Below are 18,158 nucleotides of genomic sequence, written 5' to 3' on the forward strand. Positions count from 1 at the left end.
GATCCACCCTCTCTTTTGCCCCGTTTGTTTTTTTCCCTCCAGATGTGCACCCACCTGCACACAGCTCGGCCCTGAGCCCCTTTGGGGAGGAGGGGCACAAACACAACTTTGCCTGGATGAGAAGGGGTTCTTGGGTTTCGTGAGTGGGCTGACCTTTGGAGGTGTGGGGCAGGAGTGGGCAGAGAGGAGGTTTCTTCCCAGAAACAGGCTTGCCAGGCCCCTGGGGGCATGGGACCAGAGTTGGGGCCATGCCTGGGGCCCCTGAGTGCAAATAGAAAGTTAATTTGGGCAGGAGCTGAGCTGCAGTCAGTCCCGCTGCCCTCCTGCCCGCTCTATTAATACAGATCCAGCTCTGCTGCCTGGCATCACCTATTTATAGCCCCAGAGGCAGCATAGCCACACCCCTTGTATAGAGGAGGGTGAGGGGCAGGGAACTCACAGCTATAGGGGCCAGGGCCGGGGTCTGTAGGTGCCCACAGCCTCCTTGGGTGGGCCTGGCACTGATGGGCTGGAATCCACCCAGACTCCCCACCTCCTTCCCAGTCTGGACTATGTGGTCAGGCTCCCGATCTGCCCCGCCCCCCCTCCCTGCCCCCCATCAACCTAGGGTTGAGTGGGTCTGTCTAGACCCTGCAAACTCATCATTAATTAGCTTGTTAAATGGCTGAAAGGAGGGGGCGGGGAATGCAGGGTTCTTTCTGAAACAGCTGTGGCTGTAATTAGGTGGACAGTGTGGCTGGCTCTTATTTATTCCGGTTATGATTACTCTGTGATCAGCGCCTCTGATTGGTGGCTTGGCAGGGAAGGCTCCCTCCTTTCCTAACCACCCATCAGCCTTTAGAATTGTTGGTGCCTGCCTGGGAGGGCCCGTGGGTTTGCCAGAGAAGTGGGTGGTTTTGTCTACTATGTTGTCTGCTATGGGCTTCTCAGCTTGCTAGCCCCCCCTCCGTGGCAATGCCCAGGGCCCCCCAACAGGCTCCTGAGCGCCTCAGTGGGCGGCCAAGGTACCCACGTGGTCTGGGATGCCCCATGCCCTTGTGGCCTGCCTGAGCTGAACTGTCTCAGCGTCCAGGAATGTAGACTTCCCTGCCAGTCTTAGCTCAGACTGGCATGAAGCTTGGGGTGCCAAGTGGCACCAGATAGGGTACAGAGGAGCCTGGGGCCAGGGGCCAAGGACATGGACAAATTGGAAGAGTGGGTGGTAGAGACCACCAGGTCTCTGGCTTCTCCCAACAGAGCATCTTGTGCAGAAGCCCTCTAGCACCTGGTGTGGCCGGGAGGAGGAGTTCTGCCAGACAGGCTTAGGCGCGGTGCGCACACCTGTCACCGTGCACACTCCCGGTGCCCCTGGCTACATTTTCTGGCTCCCACCTGCCCTCCCCCCTCCATGCACTCACACTTCCTGGGCAGGACTGGGCTTGTGTCTACTGCCTGGGAATGTGCTTGGTTGAGGCTGGGCCCACTGGCCTAGGCTTGGCTGCCTTCCAGGGGAGACCAAGGAGCAGGACGATGTCAGGCCAGAGAGCGCTTTGACAGAGAGAAGGAGGGTAGCGGTCGCTCCTGGCTGTCAGAAAGGGGGGCAGCTCTCTTAAGGAAGCGAATTCTGGTCCCCGCAGGGGCATCTGACCGATCCATGGTGTTTCCCTGTCCCCTGTCTCAGAGCTTTTGTGTGATCCTGGAAGTTGCTGCCTCTCAAACTGACCCTTCCACCCAGGTGGCAGATAGGTGGATCTTGATGGGAGGCACATGGGTGTCTGTGTTCTCTGGAGAGCCTTCTCCGCTTACAGAGCACTGGCATGCACTGTCTTTCTAACTCTGCAAGGTCAGTGGTTTTGTCCTCATTTTTCTGATGAGAGAACTAGACTCAGGAGGTGAAGTGACTTTACCTGAAGATCTCACAGGTAGTATGAAGGAAATTTAGGACTAGGACTTACAAACCAGAGCTCTTTCCCCTCGGCCCTGTGCTGTGGAGCTGGGCTGGGGCCTCCGGCACGGGGGGAGTCAGGTGTGGAGCCAGTGGGTGCCGCTGAGTGCAGGTGGGGATGACTCTTCGGAGCCCGGGCTGAGCCTGCTGTGCTGCGGGGTGAGGGCTGCCTCAGCTCTGCCTGCCCTTCCGAGCGTTTGGTTTCTCTGCAGGCTGCATGTTGTGCCTGGGTCAGTCCACCTTCCTCCGCTTTAACCACCCGGCTGAAGCCAAGTGGATGAAGAGCATGATTCCGGCAGGGGGCCGGGCCCCTGGACCCACCTACAGTCCTGGCCCGGGTAGGTACCCACTTGGGGCACGTGGCTAGTTTGGCGGCACCCCGTGGACAGTCCTCCTTCTTGCCCATTCCAGCCTCCAGCCACACTTGCAGTGTCAGGGCAGGACAACACCCATGATCTGGGCTTGCTGCCACCTGCCATGGGCCACTGGTGGAGAGTGCCAGGCAGTCTGACCACTGGAAGAGATCCAAGAAGTGCTGCTTGGCTGGAATTGGGGAATCATGTGCCTGAGGGATGGGGGGCTGTGCCGGCCTGTGTCCCACTGCCCTGGAAGGTGCCACCTTGGTGTCTGGGACCCTGACCCTCTTATGTCACTACCAGGGAGCCTCACCCTTGAGGGTGGCCTGTGGGGGCAGAAGGAAGCATCCAATTGAGCTGCTGTAAGCTCTGGGGCGGGGAGGGGGGGTCCCACCTGCTTGTGATCATGTCTTTGGGCCCTGCCCCACCCCCAGGCCATGCCATGCCAGCTGATGTCTCAGTGGAGCAGCTGCAGTTTGTGTGTGAATTATTGATCCCCAGAGGAGAGTTGGGTGATTGTCCCAGGGAGCCAGCACAGCCCCCCTCAGCCCAGCTGCCTAGGGGGCTGGGTGCAGATCAGGAGGCTGCCTATAGGCCTGCCACCCCAGACTTTTCACGGGTATTCAGATGGCTGTAGGATGACAGGTGTCAGCGTGCTACTGGGACAGGTGGACATGTATGTCAGGTGCACCTAGCAGGGTGGCATCAGTGGCTTCAATGGATCATTTGGGGATCTGAGGAAAGATGGGTGGTCCCTAGGATCACCAGTATCCACGGCAACCCCTCTGCCTTTGGTCCCACACAGTCCCCATAATTTTGGACCCAGACTCAGTCTTGCAAAGCCTTTTTCTTCTCCTTTCTAGGCCCTTGGAGGCTCAGAAGCTTGGGTTCCCAGTCCACTCCCTGGGTAGCTTTACCCTGCTCCCACCCTGGCCTTGTCACGCCACTCCCTCAGCTGTTTGGGGCAGTGGTTTCAGAGACTCCTGGTTGGTTGACAAGGGCTGGGGCAGGGCAAAGGCAGGCTCTTGCTGGCATGGCTTAACGGGCTAATTGGAGGCACTGAGCTGCACCTAGTTGCTGCCCAGCCTGGCTTCCAGGAACTGGCCTTTAGGGCCAGGCCCCTCCCTTGCCTCTGACTGGATAAAGTGGTGCTGCACACACCCCTCGCCCAGCCCTGGAGGATCTGTGTGTGTGTTTTCCTGGGTCTCGGCTGCTGTGTTGGGAGGCCCTGATGTCCTATTGGACTGGGACCACCTCCTCCCCGGAACTTCTGGCCCGCTCCCCAGCGTGCCCCCATGCCCTTTGCAGAAGGTCCACCTGCCCTTCCTGAAGTGGAGCTTGAGGAGGTTGAGGAAACCAAGGCAGGGAGGAACCTAGTCTTAGGGTGAGTGCCTGGCCGTGTTGCCGACTCTATCCTAAGTCATAAAATGTCAGAGCCAGGAGAGCCCTCTTCCTTCACAGACGGCAAAACCAAGGGCAAGTGACTTGGGGAAGTTGCACAGCAGGTTAGTGGCTGAGCTGGCGCTGGGACCCAGATCTCCTGGCTGCTTCTCCAGAGCCTTTCTAGCCCTGTTCTGCTGGCAGGACGTGGGAGTGCTCGCTCTTGTGCATATGCAGCTCCCTAGGGCCTAGGGGACGCCGACCAGGTCCTGAGGCCTCTTTGCGTTTTCCTTCAGCAGAATCACAAAGCTTGGTGAACGGGAACCACACCCCACAGCCTGCAACCCAGGGACCCTCAGCCTGTGGCAGCCACAGTTCCCTGGTGAGCTCTATTGAGAAGGACCTGCAGGAGATCATGGACTCACTGGTGCTCGAGGAGCCTGGAGCTGCTGGCAAGAAGCCTGCCGCCACTTCCCCACTGTCACCGATGGCCAATGGTGGCCGCTACCTGCTGTCCCCCCCGACCAGCCCTGGCGCCATGTCCGTGGGCTCCAGCTATGAGAACACCTCTCCAGCCTTCTCTCCGCTCTCCTCACCAGCCAGCAGTGGGAGCTGTGCCAGCCACTCCCCCAGTGGGCAGGAGCCAGCCCCTTCCATGCCCCCCCTGGTGCCTGCCCGGTCCTCTAGCTACCATTTGGCCCTGCAGCCCTCACAGTCCCGACCCAGTGGTGCTCGCCCCTCTGAGAGCCCCCGGCTGGGCAGGAAGGGGGGTCACGAGAGGCCGCCCAGCCCTGGCCTCCGAGGTCTGCGGACAGACAGCCCTGCAGCCACTGTCTTGGCAGTGGCCTGCAGAGCCACCGAGAGCCCCCGGGCGGGGGGGCAGTTGCCCCTGGTGGCGATTGGCCTGAGTGAATACCAGGCTTCCGGTGCCCGTGGCCAACCCACCAGCATTCCTGGCAGCCCCAAATTCCAGCCACCAGTCCCTGCTCCTCGAAACAAGATTGGCACGCTCCAGGACCGCCCTCCCAGCCCTTTCCGGGAGCTGCCGGGCACTGAGCGGGTGTTGACAACCAGCCCCTCACGCCAGCTGGTGGGCCGAACATTTTCCGATGGGTCCGCTACCCGCACGCTGCAACCTCCCGAGAGCCCCCGCCTAGGCCGGCGGGGCCTGGACAGTATGAGAGAACTGCCTCCCTTGAGTCCATCTCTGTCCCGAAGGGCTCTCTCCCCCATGCCCGCTCGGACCACCCCAGATCCCAAACTAACCAGGGAAGTGGCAGAGAGTCCCCGACCCCGGCGCTGGGCAGCCCATGGGGCTTCACCAGAGGACTTCTCTGTGACGCTGGGGGCGCGGGGCCGTAGGACACGGAGCCCCTCACCCACACTAGGGGAGTCCCTGGCACCCCGCAAGGGCAGCTTCAGTGGCAGGCTGAGCCCGGCTTATAGTCTGGGCTCGTTGACTGGGGCTTCACCCCACCAGAGCCCCCGTGCCCAGAGGAAGCTCTCCAGCGGGGACTTGCGGGTGCCTGTCACTCGGGAGCGGAAAAATAGCATCACAGAGATCAGTGACAACGAGGATGACCTCCTGGAGTACCACCGGCGGCAGCGCCAAGAGCGGCTTCGGGAGCAGGAGATGGAGAGGCTGGTGAGCGGATGCCAGGGAGGCCGCTGGCATCCATGACAGGGGCTCTGCCAGGGTGTGGGCGGGCCAGCTGGCAGGGAGGGAGGGGCCCATGGACAGGGCCTGGGCTTCCCAAGCTTCTCCACTTCCGGGATACACCGTAGTGACCAGTATCTCAAGGCTCTGGTGCCCTGAACAAGAACTTTCTTTGACGTCTCTAAGGCCTTATTTCAAATTCAAGCTCACTTTGCATTTATTCCATAACACAGTGTTTGTTTTCATGTATAAAAGAAGTTTCACGTTATGTACCTGAACACAATGAAGCTCTAGGAAAACATAGCACGTTTATGATGAAGCTTTGTACGTCTCAGTTTGAGAAGCAGGTCTCAGTGATTAGAAGGCTGAAGCCCAGAGAGGGGAATGGGTTTGTGCAAGGTCACACAGCAAGTGCTGGCAGAGCTGGAATTGGAACCCACGTCTCCTGTCTCTCCAAGGCTTATTCTTTAGAAAAGCCTCTGGTCCTTCTTTCTTGCTTCTCTTTGGCCTCTATAAATGGGTGGGAGCTGCTCATCCTGGCCCATGCTGGATCATCTGGAAATGGGGGTGGCAGGGGGAGAAGAAGAGAACAGGATGGGCAGCCCCTGGCTGATCCAGGTCAGTCTGTGTGATAGTGATTTTGTGTGCTGGTGTGTGTGTGTGCATACGCACACATGTGGGTGCGTTTGGGGGCTGGGTGTAGTTCTGGGCAGCTGTCCTGGAGATGGCATCTGAGCTGGGTGGGGGCTGGGATTCCCCAGATAGAGCAGGGAGCTTGAGGGGCGCTGGCTGGTGTGTCCACGCTGTAGCACGTGCACAGGAAAATAGGTTCTGCCCTCTTTCCCTTGCGAGCAGAAGAACGGGGTTCCTGGGGGCCCAGGGACACTGGGATTGGTTTGAGGAGGAGAATCGGAACTGAGGAGGTTTGCCTGGAGCCCTTTCAGAAGAGGTTGGGACAGCTTTGGGTGAGGTGAGGGTGTGGGACCTTGTGTCTGTGTTGGGTCTGGGAGGGATGAGGCAGGACCCCCAGTCTTGTAAGTTACTATATCTTCTGTTTTTGCCTGGCCTGGACAAGAGTGCTTGCCCCCCGCTGGGGTCTCATCCTGGAGAGGGGGCAGTGAACCTGGCACAGGCAGAGTGGTGGGGCCAGCCTCCCTCAACTCCATTCAGCCTTCCCGCCCCCTCCCCTGCCCCGCGCCACGTGCCTCCCCAGCCCTTACCTGCCCCACCTGTCACTTTAAATCTTGGAGGCTGCCTGCCCTGCCCCTCCCACCTCCACCGGGCTGGCTGCTTATCTTGGTCCTGGGGCAGGGGCGGGGGCACTGGCCCAGCCTCCTGGGTGCTGAGACTCTGTTCCTGGTTTTCTTGCTATGGAACTGGGTAAGCAGCAGGAGGGAAGCTGGGTAAGTGTCTGGGGGGTCCTGGCCAAACTGGTGAGAGACACCAGAGGTTGAGGGACCACAGAGAGAGTCTGGGGGAAGCCCCAAGTCTGGAGTACTATCCCTCCTTCACCTTCTTAGGCCCCTGGGAGGTATCTGGGTGGGCTGTGTGGGAAGGGGGCGGATGCAGCAGCCGGGCCACAGAGCACTGACACCTGGGCCCAGGCGTTCAAGTGCTGGCAGCTGCGCGGCCTGCTGGGAAGGAGCCAGGGGCTGCCAGAGGGTGACTGGAGCTGAGATGGGCATGAGGAGGGCTGTGGCCCAGGCCTCTCGGGCAGGGTGTATACATGCTAAGCACATCTTTGTGTAAACCTGTGTCAGGTCCCTGTGGGCCCCTGGGTCTGTGCTCCGGCCCTGCCTGTGTGGGTCGGTGCCCACCTGTCTGTGTGCTAGACTGTGTTTATCTGTGTGTGTGCCAGTGTGCGTTTGTGCATGTCAGGACTGGTGTGTTTGTGCGTAGCTGCCTGTTAATACAGGCCCGGGGTACGTGTTGTGTCTTTGTGTGTCAGTGCTGATATGCGGCGGTGTCTCTGTGGGCCCAGGTGTCTTTGGATCTACGTGTATCCATGTCAGCATGAACACCTGCGTGTTTATCTGTGTCTCATTGTGTTCTTTACCTGCCTACCAGCATGTGTTTCTGGGTGCGTCTGGGTGTGTCCCTGTGTGTTCACGAGGAAGCCCACCCTGGGACAGAATGAGAAGGGAGAGGAAACAGGAAGACGGGAGGGGCTGGCCGCGTGGGCAGGTGGCACGACAGCCCGGTTCCTCCTGCCCGCCTCTGGGGCACCCGCCCTCCTTCCCTCTGCCTCCCCAGACCTTGGGCTCTGGGCTCTCCTGACTTGATTCTGACGCCGAGCCCCTAGTGTCCTAGTCCTCTCTCCTGACGGGACACCATGCCTGGCTCTAGCCCTCCTGGGACCCAGCCTCCTCCCCTTACGCCCTGCTCTGTCCACCCTCCCCAGGAACGACAGCGCCTGGAGACCATCCTGAATTTATGCGCCGAGTACAGCCGGGCCGACGGGGGACCTGAGGCCGGGGAGCTGCCCAGCATCGGGGAGGCCGCCGCAGCCTTGGCTCTGGCCGGCCGGAGGCCCTCACGAGGCCTTGTGGGGGGCACTGGGGCCTCTGCGCGGAGCAACGAGGAGCCTGGAGGTGCCACCCAACGCCTGTGGGAGACTGTGGAGCGCTCGGATGAGGAGAATCTCAAGGAGGAGTGCAGTAGCACGGAGAGCACCCAGCAGGAGGTGGGACCCAGCAGGGACCCAGCAGGAGGTGGGACCCAGCAGGAGGTGGGACCCAGCAGGAGGTGGGACGCGGGGTGGCCTGCCGCAGGCCAGCCTGCCGCAGGCCGAGGAGGCACGCGTGTGTGGTGGATGCCAAGGCCCAGCGAGGGGGAAGTATATGAAGTTTGGGCCGACATCAGGGTGTAGAAATGAGGAGGTGGGACTCCCCTGGCAGTCCACTGGTTAAGACTCCGCGCAGGGCGTGTGGGTTCCACGATCTCTGCTCCGGAAACTAAGGTCCCGCGTATCCAGTAGCAGGGCCAAAAAAAAAAGAGGAGGCAAGGAAGAGGGGGAGGTGTTGATGAGTTTCCCAAGCTATAAATATGCTTTACGACCTGGCTTTCCTTGGAGCCCCACCCGGGCCTGGCACCCGGTGGTGAGTCTGTTACTTTCAGCCAAGCTGTATTGCTCCCTGTGCGGGGAGGGGAGCTTCCTCCTATCTCAGTCCAGCTGCCCCTTCCAAGCACCCTGAGAAATGCGGATCCGTTTCCGTAGTCTCATCCTGGAAGGCTCTAGAGGCTTCCCTAGCTGATGGCTCCCCTCCCCTCCAGCACGAAGATGCACCCAGTGCCAAGCTCCAGGGAGAGGTGCTGGCCCTGGAAGAGGAGCGGGCTCAGGTGCTGGGGCGAGTGGGGCAGCTGAAAGTCCGGGTGAAGGAGTTGGAGCAGCAGCTGCAGGAGTCGGCCCGAGAGGTGAGAGCGAGGGCCCTGGCTGGGCTCCTCCCCGGGCACAGTGATGGCCCCAGAGTGGCCCGAGTCCAGCTGCCTTGAGTGGCCTTGACGTGGACCCTGCTGTTGCCTCCAGGCTGAAATGGAGCGGGCACTGCTGCAGGGGGAGAGGGAAGCAGAGCGCGCGCTGCTGCAGAAGGAGCAGAAGGCGCTGGACCAGCTGCAGGAGAAGCTGGTGACCTTGGAGACGGGCATCCAAAAGGAGAGGGACAAGGTAACCCACCCCAGGCCTGGCTCAGTGCCGGGCGCCTGTGGCCTGGGAGAAGAGGAGAGATGCCTTCTCTGGGGCCCCTAACCTCTTACCTCATTGTTCATCCTGCAGCCCGGCTGGTCTCTGGGCCCCTTCTGGGGCAGGGGGCCTTATTCTCCGTGGAAAGTACCAGCTTGGAGGGCGCTGCCAGGGTCTGGGCTGGTGTCTGGGGTCTCCTCTGCCTGGGTCTCTGTTCTACATCTGGGTGCCTGGGTGCCTGCCATTCTAGGCCCTTCGTGCCCCTTCTAGGAAGTGCCGAAGCCCCTTCTTGGGCGGTGAGCACGGCCCAAGGCACTGGTGCTGGGGAGTGATTCAGGTCTGGGTGTCTGCATCTGGAGGACATCCGCCTCCAAGCGTGGCTCCGGTGCTCAGGATGTGGTCTTTGGGAGATGGCCCTCAGGTCTCTGTTTCCCTTGAGCCTTCAGGATCTGCAGCCTCCCATCCCAGATGGTCCCAGCTCCTGCCCCTGGCCCTTTCAGATTTCGTGCCAGCCTGCTGGGGCCGCTCCATCCCACAGGGGCCGTGTCAGCCACGCCCAAGATGTCCAACAACGTGCCAAAAGCTCCGAAGTGGAGAGGGGCCACCTATTTCTGGACTTGACAGTATTTTTCCAAGAATTAATTCTCCTTCTGGATTTTTTGAGAGTGTCTTCCTCCGGCCCCTCAGTTTTGAAGCTCTTAACAATTCTGTGACCCTCCCACCCTGTTTTTTGGAGCTTTGGCTCTGGACCCCAAAACCACACTCCCAAATTCTGTGCCAAATTAACTCCATGCTTACCAACCAGGCCTGCACTAACGCCCCCTCTAATCACTGTCCTGGGCTCTCTGCATGTCCCTAACTGCCAGTGCCACCCAGGCAGGGCTGAGCCGTGCCTGCTTTTGCACTAACTCCACGGGCACCCCTGTGCCCTTGGCCCCTCCCCTCTAATGTTGCCTCCTTCCGTTCTTGGTGTGGGACCCCAGGGTTTTGATCAGAAAGGAATGGGCAGGGGGCACAGCTCCACTTTGCTCAGTGGGGCATTGGCAGGAGGGGTACAAAATTGGGGGAAATGCTTGGCCGAGGAGCCTCTCGGTCCAAAGAGCTCCTCTCATTTGGAAAAGCCAGGGTGCGGCCTCCACAGACTGTTTGCAGTTTCCTGCACAGAGGAGAGGCGGGCTGTCGTCACCTGTCTTCCCTCCTGAGTGGAGGGACGAGGAGGTCCAGTGGTGGTGGCATGGCCTGGGGAGGGCACGGACAGGGGCTCTCTGCCACACAGTGGCTACCCTTCCTAGCTTTCCTCTGGGGCTTCCCAATTTCAGATACTCCAACCAGAGGGTGGGAAGGGGTAGGTCTCTCCCCACTCCCACCCCTGATCCATTCAGAACATAGGGTATTGCAAAGGCTGAGTCCAAGCATGGGGAAGTGCTTGGACCTCAGAAACTGGACTGATCAGGTCCTCCTCTCCTGGATGAGGATGGGGGCGTGGGGTGGAGGGGGGACAGAGGCAGGGTTCAGCACAGGGACTCCAGGGTGAAGCTCAGCATTTCAGCAGGAACCTGTCTAACCTCATTTCTCCTTGACCTGGCATTGCCTGGAGGCATGGACTTTGCCTTCTCTCTGGGCCCAGTTATTTGAGGTGGAGGTGGTGATGGTGGTGGCCACGGTGGTGGTGGCAGTGGGGAAGGTTCCCTCAGCTTCCCTCCCCAGCGCCCAGCCCATGGCCCCATTCTGGCTTTGAGATCAGTAATCACAGTTTCTCCTCTGCCTGTCCTTCGGAGGGGTGACTCACCAGCTCCTCCCTGCATCCCCCCTTCCCACCCTCAGAGGTGTCATCTCGCCCCAGACAGAGCCATCCACCTCCTCTCTGTACCCACTCCTGGGGCTCCTATTACCATGGCAACGGGCCGAACTAATTGCAACCCTCATCCTACTGAAGTTCAGCCTGCAGTGCCAGCACCCCACCCCCATCCTGGGCAGGAGGTGGGGAGGCCAAGGGGGTTGGGTTGGGGTCCCCTCCACTGCACGGCTGTAGCTTTAACATCCTCGGCTCCCAATTCACACCCAACCCCTGGATTTAATCCCCACCAACTCTACCCTTTTCCCAGGGTTAAATTTTGGTCTCTGGGAAGCGGAAGAGGGGGAGGAACAGCAGCTAGAGGCTCCGTGTTTGTGATGTGGAACCAGCTTTGTCTTTGACTGGTTTGGAGAGAAAACAGAGGGCCTCTTCCTAGGACTTGCCCAAACCTTTCTAGTTCAAGGGACTCCAAGAGACCAACATTTCTGCCTGGGACCCACACCCCTGCCTGTGACACCATCGCCTGCACCTCCAGTCCTGTCTCACACCCCAGCTCTTTGCCTTTCCCACCCTGCACCTCTTCCTCCTTATTTCACTTTCTCCTGTTTGCTCTCTCCTCTCCTGGTTAAACTCCTTTCATTCCCCGCCTTCTTTCTCTTTTCCCCGCACCCCACCCCCCTTCCCTGCGCCCCGCCCCGCGCCGCCGCTGCCCCGGGCCGGAGTTGAGGAGTGTGTGTTCTGTTTCTCCCCTGTGCCCGCCCCCTCCCCCTCCGGCGACCAGGAGAGGGCGGAGCTGGCCGCGGGACGGAGGCACCTGGAGGCCCGCCAGGCGCTCTACGCCGAGCTCCAGACGCAGCTCGATAACTGCCCCGAGTCAGTGCGGGAACAGTTACAGGAGCAGCTGAGAAGGGTCAGTTTCACCAGCCCCCGCCCCCTCCCCGCCCCCGAGGGCCGCCCGCCCGGAAGAGAGGAGCGGTGGGCCGGGACCGCCTGGGCCCTGCAGTACCTGCCGGACGACAGGGTCCGTGTTGTGGCTTGGAGGGGACAGGGAAGGGTTGGGGTGGGGGTGGAGGTTCTCCTTTCTGCTACTGCAGGCAGCGCTGCGCGGCAAAGGGGCAGAGCCGAGCGGAGGAAAGGGGGCGGGGTGGGGGCAGGTCCCTTCCTCCGTTTCCCCGGGTCCAGCCCCCAGAAGTCTCACCTCTGTGAACTGGCCTTCCAGGCGCAGAGTGGTATCGTGAGCACCACCCGATCCCCTTTGTCACTGTCGTTCAAGGAGGCAGAAGCCCTGGAGACTGAGACAAAGCTCTTTGAAGACTTGGAGTTCCAGCAGCTGGAGCGGGAGAGCCGCGTGGAGGAGGAGCGCGAGCTGGCTGGCCAAGGGCTGCTCCGGAGCAAGGCCGAGCTGCTCCGGAGCATCGCCAAGAGGAAGGTGCGCCCCCCCGGCCCCCATCCCTGCCGCGAGGCCCGCAGTGCCGGCTTGACTTCACCTTGCTGAGCCTCGGTTTCCTCATCTGTAAAACAAGAACAATAACAGGCTGTTGTGAGCGATAAAGGAGATGATGTGTGTGAAGACAGCATAGGACATGATCATAGTAAGCACTCGGTGAACAATAACTATTGTTATTAAGCTCTGACTCCCCCCAGTCCTCCCTTGGAAAGTGGATTGGGCTCACATTCAGAGCTGGGCCCTGGCTGGGCAGGGCAGGGAGAAACGGAGATGGAGGAGGGCGCTGAAGAGGAGACTTGCTCCTGCCCTTGTAGAGCTCTCTGATGGAAGTGCTGGGACACATACAAAGACCAGAGATCTGGATATTAGAGCCTGCCAGGGGTACTAGAAAGGCATCACCTGGGTTCCAGCCTTGGCCCAGCCCTGGCTCAGCTGAGCCGTAAAACAAGGGGATTTGGTATCGCATCCTGGCTGGTTCTGGAGCTCCAGATGCTCTGATGTCTCCTGATCTCAGCCAGACCAGGACAGGGTATTGGGGCGGGGATGTAAAGTTGGGAGGAGCCTTGTGTTAAGCAAGGGTTAGGAAGGTGTGGGTGAGGAGAAGGGGGAGGAGCCAGGCGGCCCACACACCTGTGGCTGAGAGTTGAGTGTCCGTGCACACATATGCATGCATGTGCACTTTGCCAGGCTGGAGTGAGTGGGTGGGAGGTGAGGGCAGTGAGCTTGGGGAGGGGTATCAAAAAGTGGGGCTAGTTTGGTGGTAAGTGGGGAGCCACTGGACTTCCCCCTGAGTCCAGATCCCTTGCTTCTCTCCCTGAGCTGCTCTGCCTTACAAATGCATCTGCCTATCAGTGAAATGGGCATAAAGGCATCTGCCTCGTAAGAGAGTTAAGTGAGGTAACACGTGCAAAGCATTTAGCAGAGTTCTTGGGTCCTGACAGGTTCTCAGTAAATTGCAGATCTTGTTGTGAGGATTACCACCTGGTCTGCTTCAGTCTGCTTGGGCTGACCCCAGATTTAGTACAGCTCCCTTCTTCCCTCCCTTCTCTCCTATGTCTTGCTCTTCATGGTGATAGTTTAAGGCCTCCTCTTTCAGGAAGCCCTCCTTGGATAAACCCAGCCCATTTTCCTGGAGCCCCTCTCCTTCTCTCTCACTTATTATCTTTTCGTTTCCTTTTAGCACATGATTGTTGAGCCAGGCATTGCGCTAAGCCCTACTGGGGATATGGAGACAAAAAAGAAACTGGCCCGGCCCTTGGATCGGACAGCTTGGGCGGGGTGGTGGTGATGGAGACATATATTCACAAGTAACAGCAATACAAGGCAAATGGTGATATGGAATAATTTGAGCACAGAGCAAGGAGCAAAGGAATTGAGTGGTGATCAAGGAAGATGTTGGAGAGAAGATAGCATTGGGTCTGGTCTTGGAGGATAAATAAGCTCTTGATGGGTGGAGAAGACAGGGCAGCATTCCTGGCAAGGAGAACCGTATAAGAAAGGCCTGGGAGTGTACACCTGCACCGCTGACATTACAATAGGGCCGAGCTGAGTGCACGCCGCCGAGGGCTCAGGGTAGGAGGGAGGGTGGAAAGTGGAGGCCCAGTTCCAGGAGCCCTTGAGTGCTGGCTGAGGGATTTGTGCTTTATCCTGTGAATAATGAGGAGTTGCTGAGAAGAGGACTGATGACCCTTACTCGTGGATTAAAAAAAAAATTATTCAAGTAATATACATTCTAAAAAGATGAGAAAATTCAAACAAGCAAGCAAACGAAAACAAACCTCAAAGTCCATTTTAGGAAGCTATCTGTGGCCGTGTAGGGGTGGATCAGAAAGTTGAGAGAGTGGAAGCAGGAGGCTGGTGAAGAAGTCCAGGCCAGGAAACAGAGGGCCTGGGTTGGGGTGGTGGCAGTGGGATGGAAGCACGGGGGCAGGTGGAGAATGTTTCAGCATGTCTGGGATTCCGGACACGTTGACTGGGGCGGGCGGGGAGAGAGATTTGGGAACTTGAGTTCTGGCTGGTGTGCCTGGTGGCATGGGGTCACTGGTCGAGGGAGGGGTGAGGGAGCCGACCACAGCAGCCTGCGTTTTCCTTGGGTGAGATGAGGCCGAACAGAAGGGCTAGTTGATTCCCTTCACCCAAGCCCAGGGTCTCTGGGCAGCAGAGATGGCCAAGCCTCACCTTGGGCTCAGCCCTGTCTCTCCAGGGTCTGACCCACTACCCCCCATCTCCTCCAGGAGCGCCTGGCGGTCCTGGACAGTCAGGCTGGGCAGATCCGGTCCCAGGCTGTGCAAGAGTCAGAACGCCTAGCCCGGGATAAGAATGCCTCCCTGCAGCTGCTGCAGAAGGTAGCCCCAGTCAGGTTGGGCGGGGGATGAGGGCTGGCGAGGGGCTGGGCGAGTGGGAGGTGAGTGCAGAAGGGCTGGGGTGGAGACTGGCCAGCCAGGTGGGATCCCCCTTTACTTGGGGCCCCTTGCCCCACTCCCACTCCTTTCTGATTCTGCCGCTTTGGGCTTGCAGGAGAAGGAGAAACTGGCTATGTTGGAAAGAAGATACCACTCTCTCACAGGGGGCAGGGCTTTCCCGAAGACCACGTCGACCCTCAAAGAGGTAACATGGTTGGTTTGGGCCCCAGCCTCAGGCCCAAGGGGTCTCCTGGGAGGCTCTGGAGCAACACATGGGGCCTTCACCCCAACAGCTGAGGTTGAATATGGGGGCATTTTCCTGAACCGGAGAAATTTGAGTAGGGATGGCTCTGAGGTCTGGGATTGGATGCTCTATGGCTACCAGCTGCTTCTTTTCAGCTGCCTTTCTGGGCCCCAGGAGCCCACCGATCTTACCATTTCGGGTGACTGAATACATCTGGGGGATTCAGGAGGCATGGGTGGGGAGGATGGCAGCTCAGAGGTTTGGTAAGGGCTAGGGCTGGGTGGACTCAGCTCAAGGGGCAGCATAAGGATCTAGGGGTCCTGATCTTGGAGCTCCCTGGGCTTCTGTCTGCAACTAGGCTACAGGCTCAGAAGTGGGCATTGGGGCTCATTCTTTCCTGAGTCTCTGCCTGCCTGGTGTGTGAGGTCCAACCAGGACGTGCCAAGTTTCCTGCCTCATTGTGCAAACAATTTGGGCCTGGGGTGGGGTGGCTGGGCTGAGTGTGAGGGGTGAGGCCCCTCACACGTACCCTCTCTGTAGGCTGAACTGCTCATCTCCGAGTCCTCAGAGGTGGGGCCGGGGATGGCGGCTCTGAGTCCCTTCCCAGGGTCTTCTCAGGCTGGGGCCTCCTCTGGTCCCTTAACCCCACCTGCTTCCACTCAGCTCTGCCCCAAAGCACAAGAGGTAATCGCAGCTAACTGCCTGCTCTGCTGTACTCACTGCCTGTCTGCCTGCTTGCTGAGCTGTGCTCAGCTCCTCCCAATGGCCCAGCTGAAGGGCGCGTGGCAGTAATCCTTTGTCTGGCCAGAGTTTGTTCCATAGGTGCCTGGGCAGTCCATGCAAAATCAGAGCATTAATTTGCATATAAATTTGCATATATTCTGCATGCCATCCATCCGTCCTCACGACACACTGGACCTGCTAGCTCATTTTCCTTTTCTGTGACCCCTGAGGAGGGTCCCCCTCTGGAGCTAGGTCAGGGTGGGCTCCCCTGGATAGGGCAGGCTTAGGATCCTGTACTTTGATTCTGCATGCATTTTGGATGCCTACCATGTCCCCAGCACCTAGATAAGCTCAGAATTCTAAGGATTTGCTCAGAGAATACAACAGTCCCTGATTTCCCAACCCACAATCTGGCGTGTGAGCATCTTTCCAAGTCCTAACCTTCGGGCAGTGGGCTGGTTTTTCTATCTGGGCTTTTGGCCACTCCCTGCTAAGGCTTCTTTCTCAGGGCCTGTGTTGCTCAGGCCCTAGTGGTGCCTCCGGTTCCTGTTCCTTCCGGCTCCGGCTCCAGCAGATGGGGTGTGAGGGGACCCGTGGGAATGCTGTGACTGGCGCTTGGTGATACCTGTGTGTGCCTCACTGGGGAGGCCCAAGGTGTTGGAGACAGAAAGGCTCTCTGGGAGGTGGGTCCTGGTCCCTGGTGGACTCTTGGAAGACCTTCCTCGGGCTCCTTCACCTGCCCCTAGCCCAGGGCAAACCCAGGAATGGGCTTTCAGGGTCTGCCCGTGGCAGGGCCCGGATGCCAAGGCAACCTCAAGAGTGAAGGTTAAGAAGAGCCTTCAGACAGTCAGTTCTGCCGGCCCTTTTCTGCCCCCCACCCCACTGCCCGGCAGCCAGCTGAGGCCACCGTGGGCAGCTGAGTTCCCCACGCACCCCTGCTGTGGATTTTGTATTGAATGGAGTGATGGCCCTTTGGCATGGAGTGTGGATGTCAGGTACCTGGTTGAATCCTGTTAACCTGTTCTCTGCCCACCCTTCCCCCTCCCACCGGGCACCCTAGGAGTATGTGAGCCTGGCAGAGGTTCTCCAGCTGTGCTCCTGCTTGGACCCCTATGCTTCTGCCACCTCCCCCAGCGCGCTCGCCCAGCCCCTGCCTGACAGTGAGGTACCAGCCACCGAGTGAGCCCACCTATGCCCAAGGGCCTCCTCATGGATGCTCTCGATTGCCCCTCAGGCCTGGGTTGGGGGGGCAGCAGGGTCTGTCTTCAGCAGTGAGGGAGAAGGGCAGCTGGCGTCACGGGGCTTGGGAGTGGTTCCCTCTCTTGCCTGGGGCTTCGGGATCTTCCTTCAGCTCCTGATGGCTCAAGGAGGGAAGGCCTTCTGCTCCAGCGTGAGGGCAGCCTGCGGAGAGGACCCTGGCTTTCCCGGGCTCTACAAGCCTACTCTGCTCTCTGTGTCCTCCTCTTACCCTCCCCTTGCCCGTGGGCAGGGCCATCTCTTGGGTTCCCGTCCCATTAACCTCTTGTATTCCCTCCTGTGTCTGGCCTTCCCCCAAGTACGTGACGCTTGAGCAGCTAAAGGCCATGTGGGGCACCTCGCCTGTGCCCGCAGCACCCGCGCCAGGCCTGCCTCCCTGGGCCCCTGCCTCCCAGGACCTGGTTCCCACCACCTGCCTTCTTCCCGCGCTGCCCTCTTCCTCCTCCTTCGCTTCTATCCCGCCTTCAGCCCAGGTTGGTGGTCTGTGTGTTCCTGCCACCCGCAGCCCACTAGTGGCGTGGCTCTGTCTGTGTGTGCTTTGCCCGTGCACAGTGGCGTCTCAGCCCTCAGCCGGCCCCCGGGGGGGAGCGCTGCCTGCCGGGGGGGCGGTGCTCCGGCTGGCCGGCATCGTGGTTGGCGCAGCACGTGTCTGTGGTCTGGGAGTTGTGCCCTGTTTCTCTTTGCCCTTAGCACGTTCGCAGCAACTGTTTTCTCACTGTGTTTTCTTCTCTTTACGCTCTCCTTTCTCCCTTCCTTCGTTCCTGTTTTCCCTTCCTGTCTGTTTCCCTGATAATGGTCTTCCTTTACCCTTCCTCCAACCTTCCCCTTTCTTTGCCCTTTTCTTCCTTTTTCCTCCCCTTTCCTTTCCTTTCCCCTCACTCCTTGACCTTTCCTCTCCATCCTTCCCCTCCTGTCCCCTGTCCTCCTCCCCGTGCCCCCTCCAGATGGAGAAGCTGCTGCTCCCTGCTGTAGACTTAGAGCAGTGGTACCAGGAGCTGATGGCCGGGCTGGGGACCGGCCCCGCTGCAGCCTCCCCTCGTTCCTCCCCCCCGCCTCTGCCCGCCAAAGCTTCCCGTCAGCTGCAGGTAACCCCTCCTTGCCGATCCATCAACCCCACAGTGCTGCCTTAGGTGGTGGGGGGTTAATCCAGCTGGGGCAACAGGGGCCTCTGGACCCTGAGAGGGGAGTGAGGGTCTCCTCTTGGGCAGCCATCCTGGCACTCCGGGCGTGGAGGGCCAGCCTCCTGAGTCCGGGGCTCGACGTGCTTGGCTGTCCAACGCAAGGAGGCTCTGGA

General features: G+C 59.6%; 1 protein-coding gene across 9 annotated transcripts in view; it reads left to right on the forward strand.

Annotated features, from left to right (window-relative positions):
- Nucleotides 1–18,158, forward strand: part of PHLDB1 (pleckstrin homology like domain family B member 1) — a 45,443-nt gene that overhangs the window by 12,655 nt on the left and 14,630 nt on the right. For 4 of the 9 annotated variants that reach the window (XM_079929474.1, XM_079929473.1, XM_079929470.1 and 1 more), the window contains 9 exons: nucleotides 2,137–2,262; nucleotides 3,957–5,305; nucleotides 7,719–8,000; nucleotides 8,591–8,731; nucleotides 8,844–8,981; nucleotides 11,573–11,812; nucleotides 12,065–12,220; nucleotides 14,473–14,583; nucleotides 14,756–14,845. In XM_079929474.1, the coding sequence (XP_079785600.1) occupies nucleotides 2,137–2,262; nucleotides 3,957–5,305; nucleotides 7,719–8,000; nucleotides 8,591–8,731; nucleotides 8,844–8,981; nucleotides 11,573–11,812; nucleotides 12,065–12,220; nucleotides 14,473–14,583; nucleotides 14,756–14,845 (2,633 nt within the window). Of the gene's footprint in view, nucleotides 1–2,136; nucleotides 2,263–3,956; nucleotides 5,306–7,718; nucleotides 8,001–8,590; nucleotides 8,732–8,843; nucleotides 8,982–11,572; nucleotides 11,813–12,064; nucleotides 12,221–14,472; nucleotides 14,584–14,755; nucleotides 14,846–15,424; nucleotides 15,569–16,667; nucleotides 16,773–17,163; nucleotides 17,338–17,808; nucleotides 17,950–18,158 lie in introns of all 9 variants that reach the window. The other 5 variants (XM_079929478.1, XM_079929471.1, XM_079929475.1 and 2 more) reach the window with 5 other exon arrangements.

This window comes from Stenella coeruleoalba (assembly GCF_951394435.1).
Source record: "Stenella coeruleoalba genome assembly, chromosome: 8".
In the NCBI taxonomy this organism is placed as follows: Eukaryota; Metazoa; Chordata; class Mammalia; order Artiodactyla; family Delphinidae; genus Stenella; species Stenella coeruleoalba.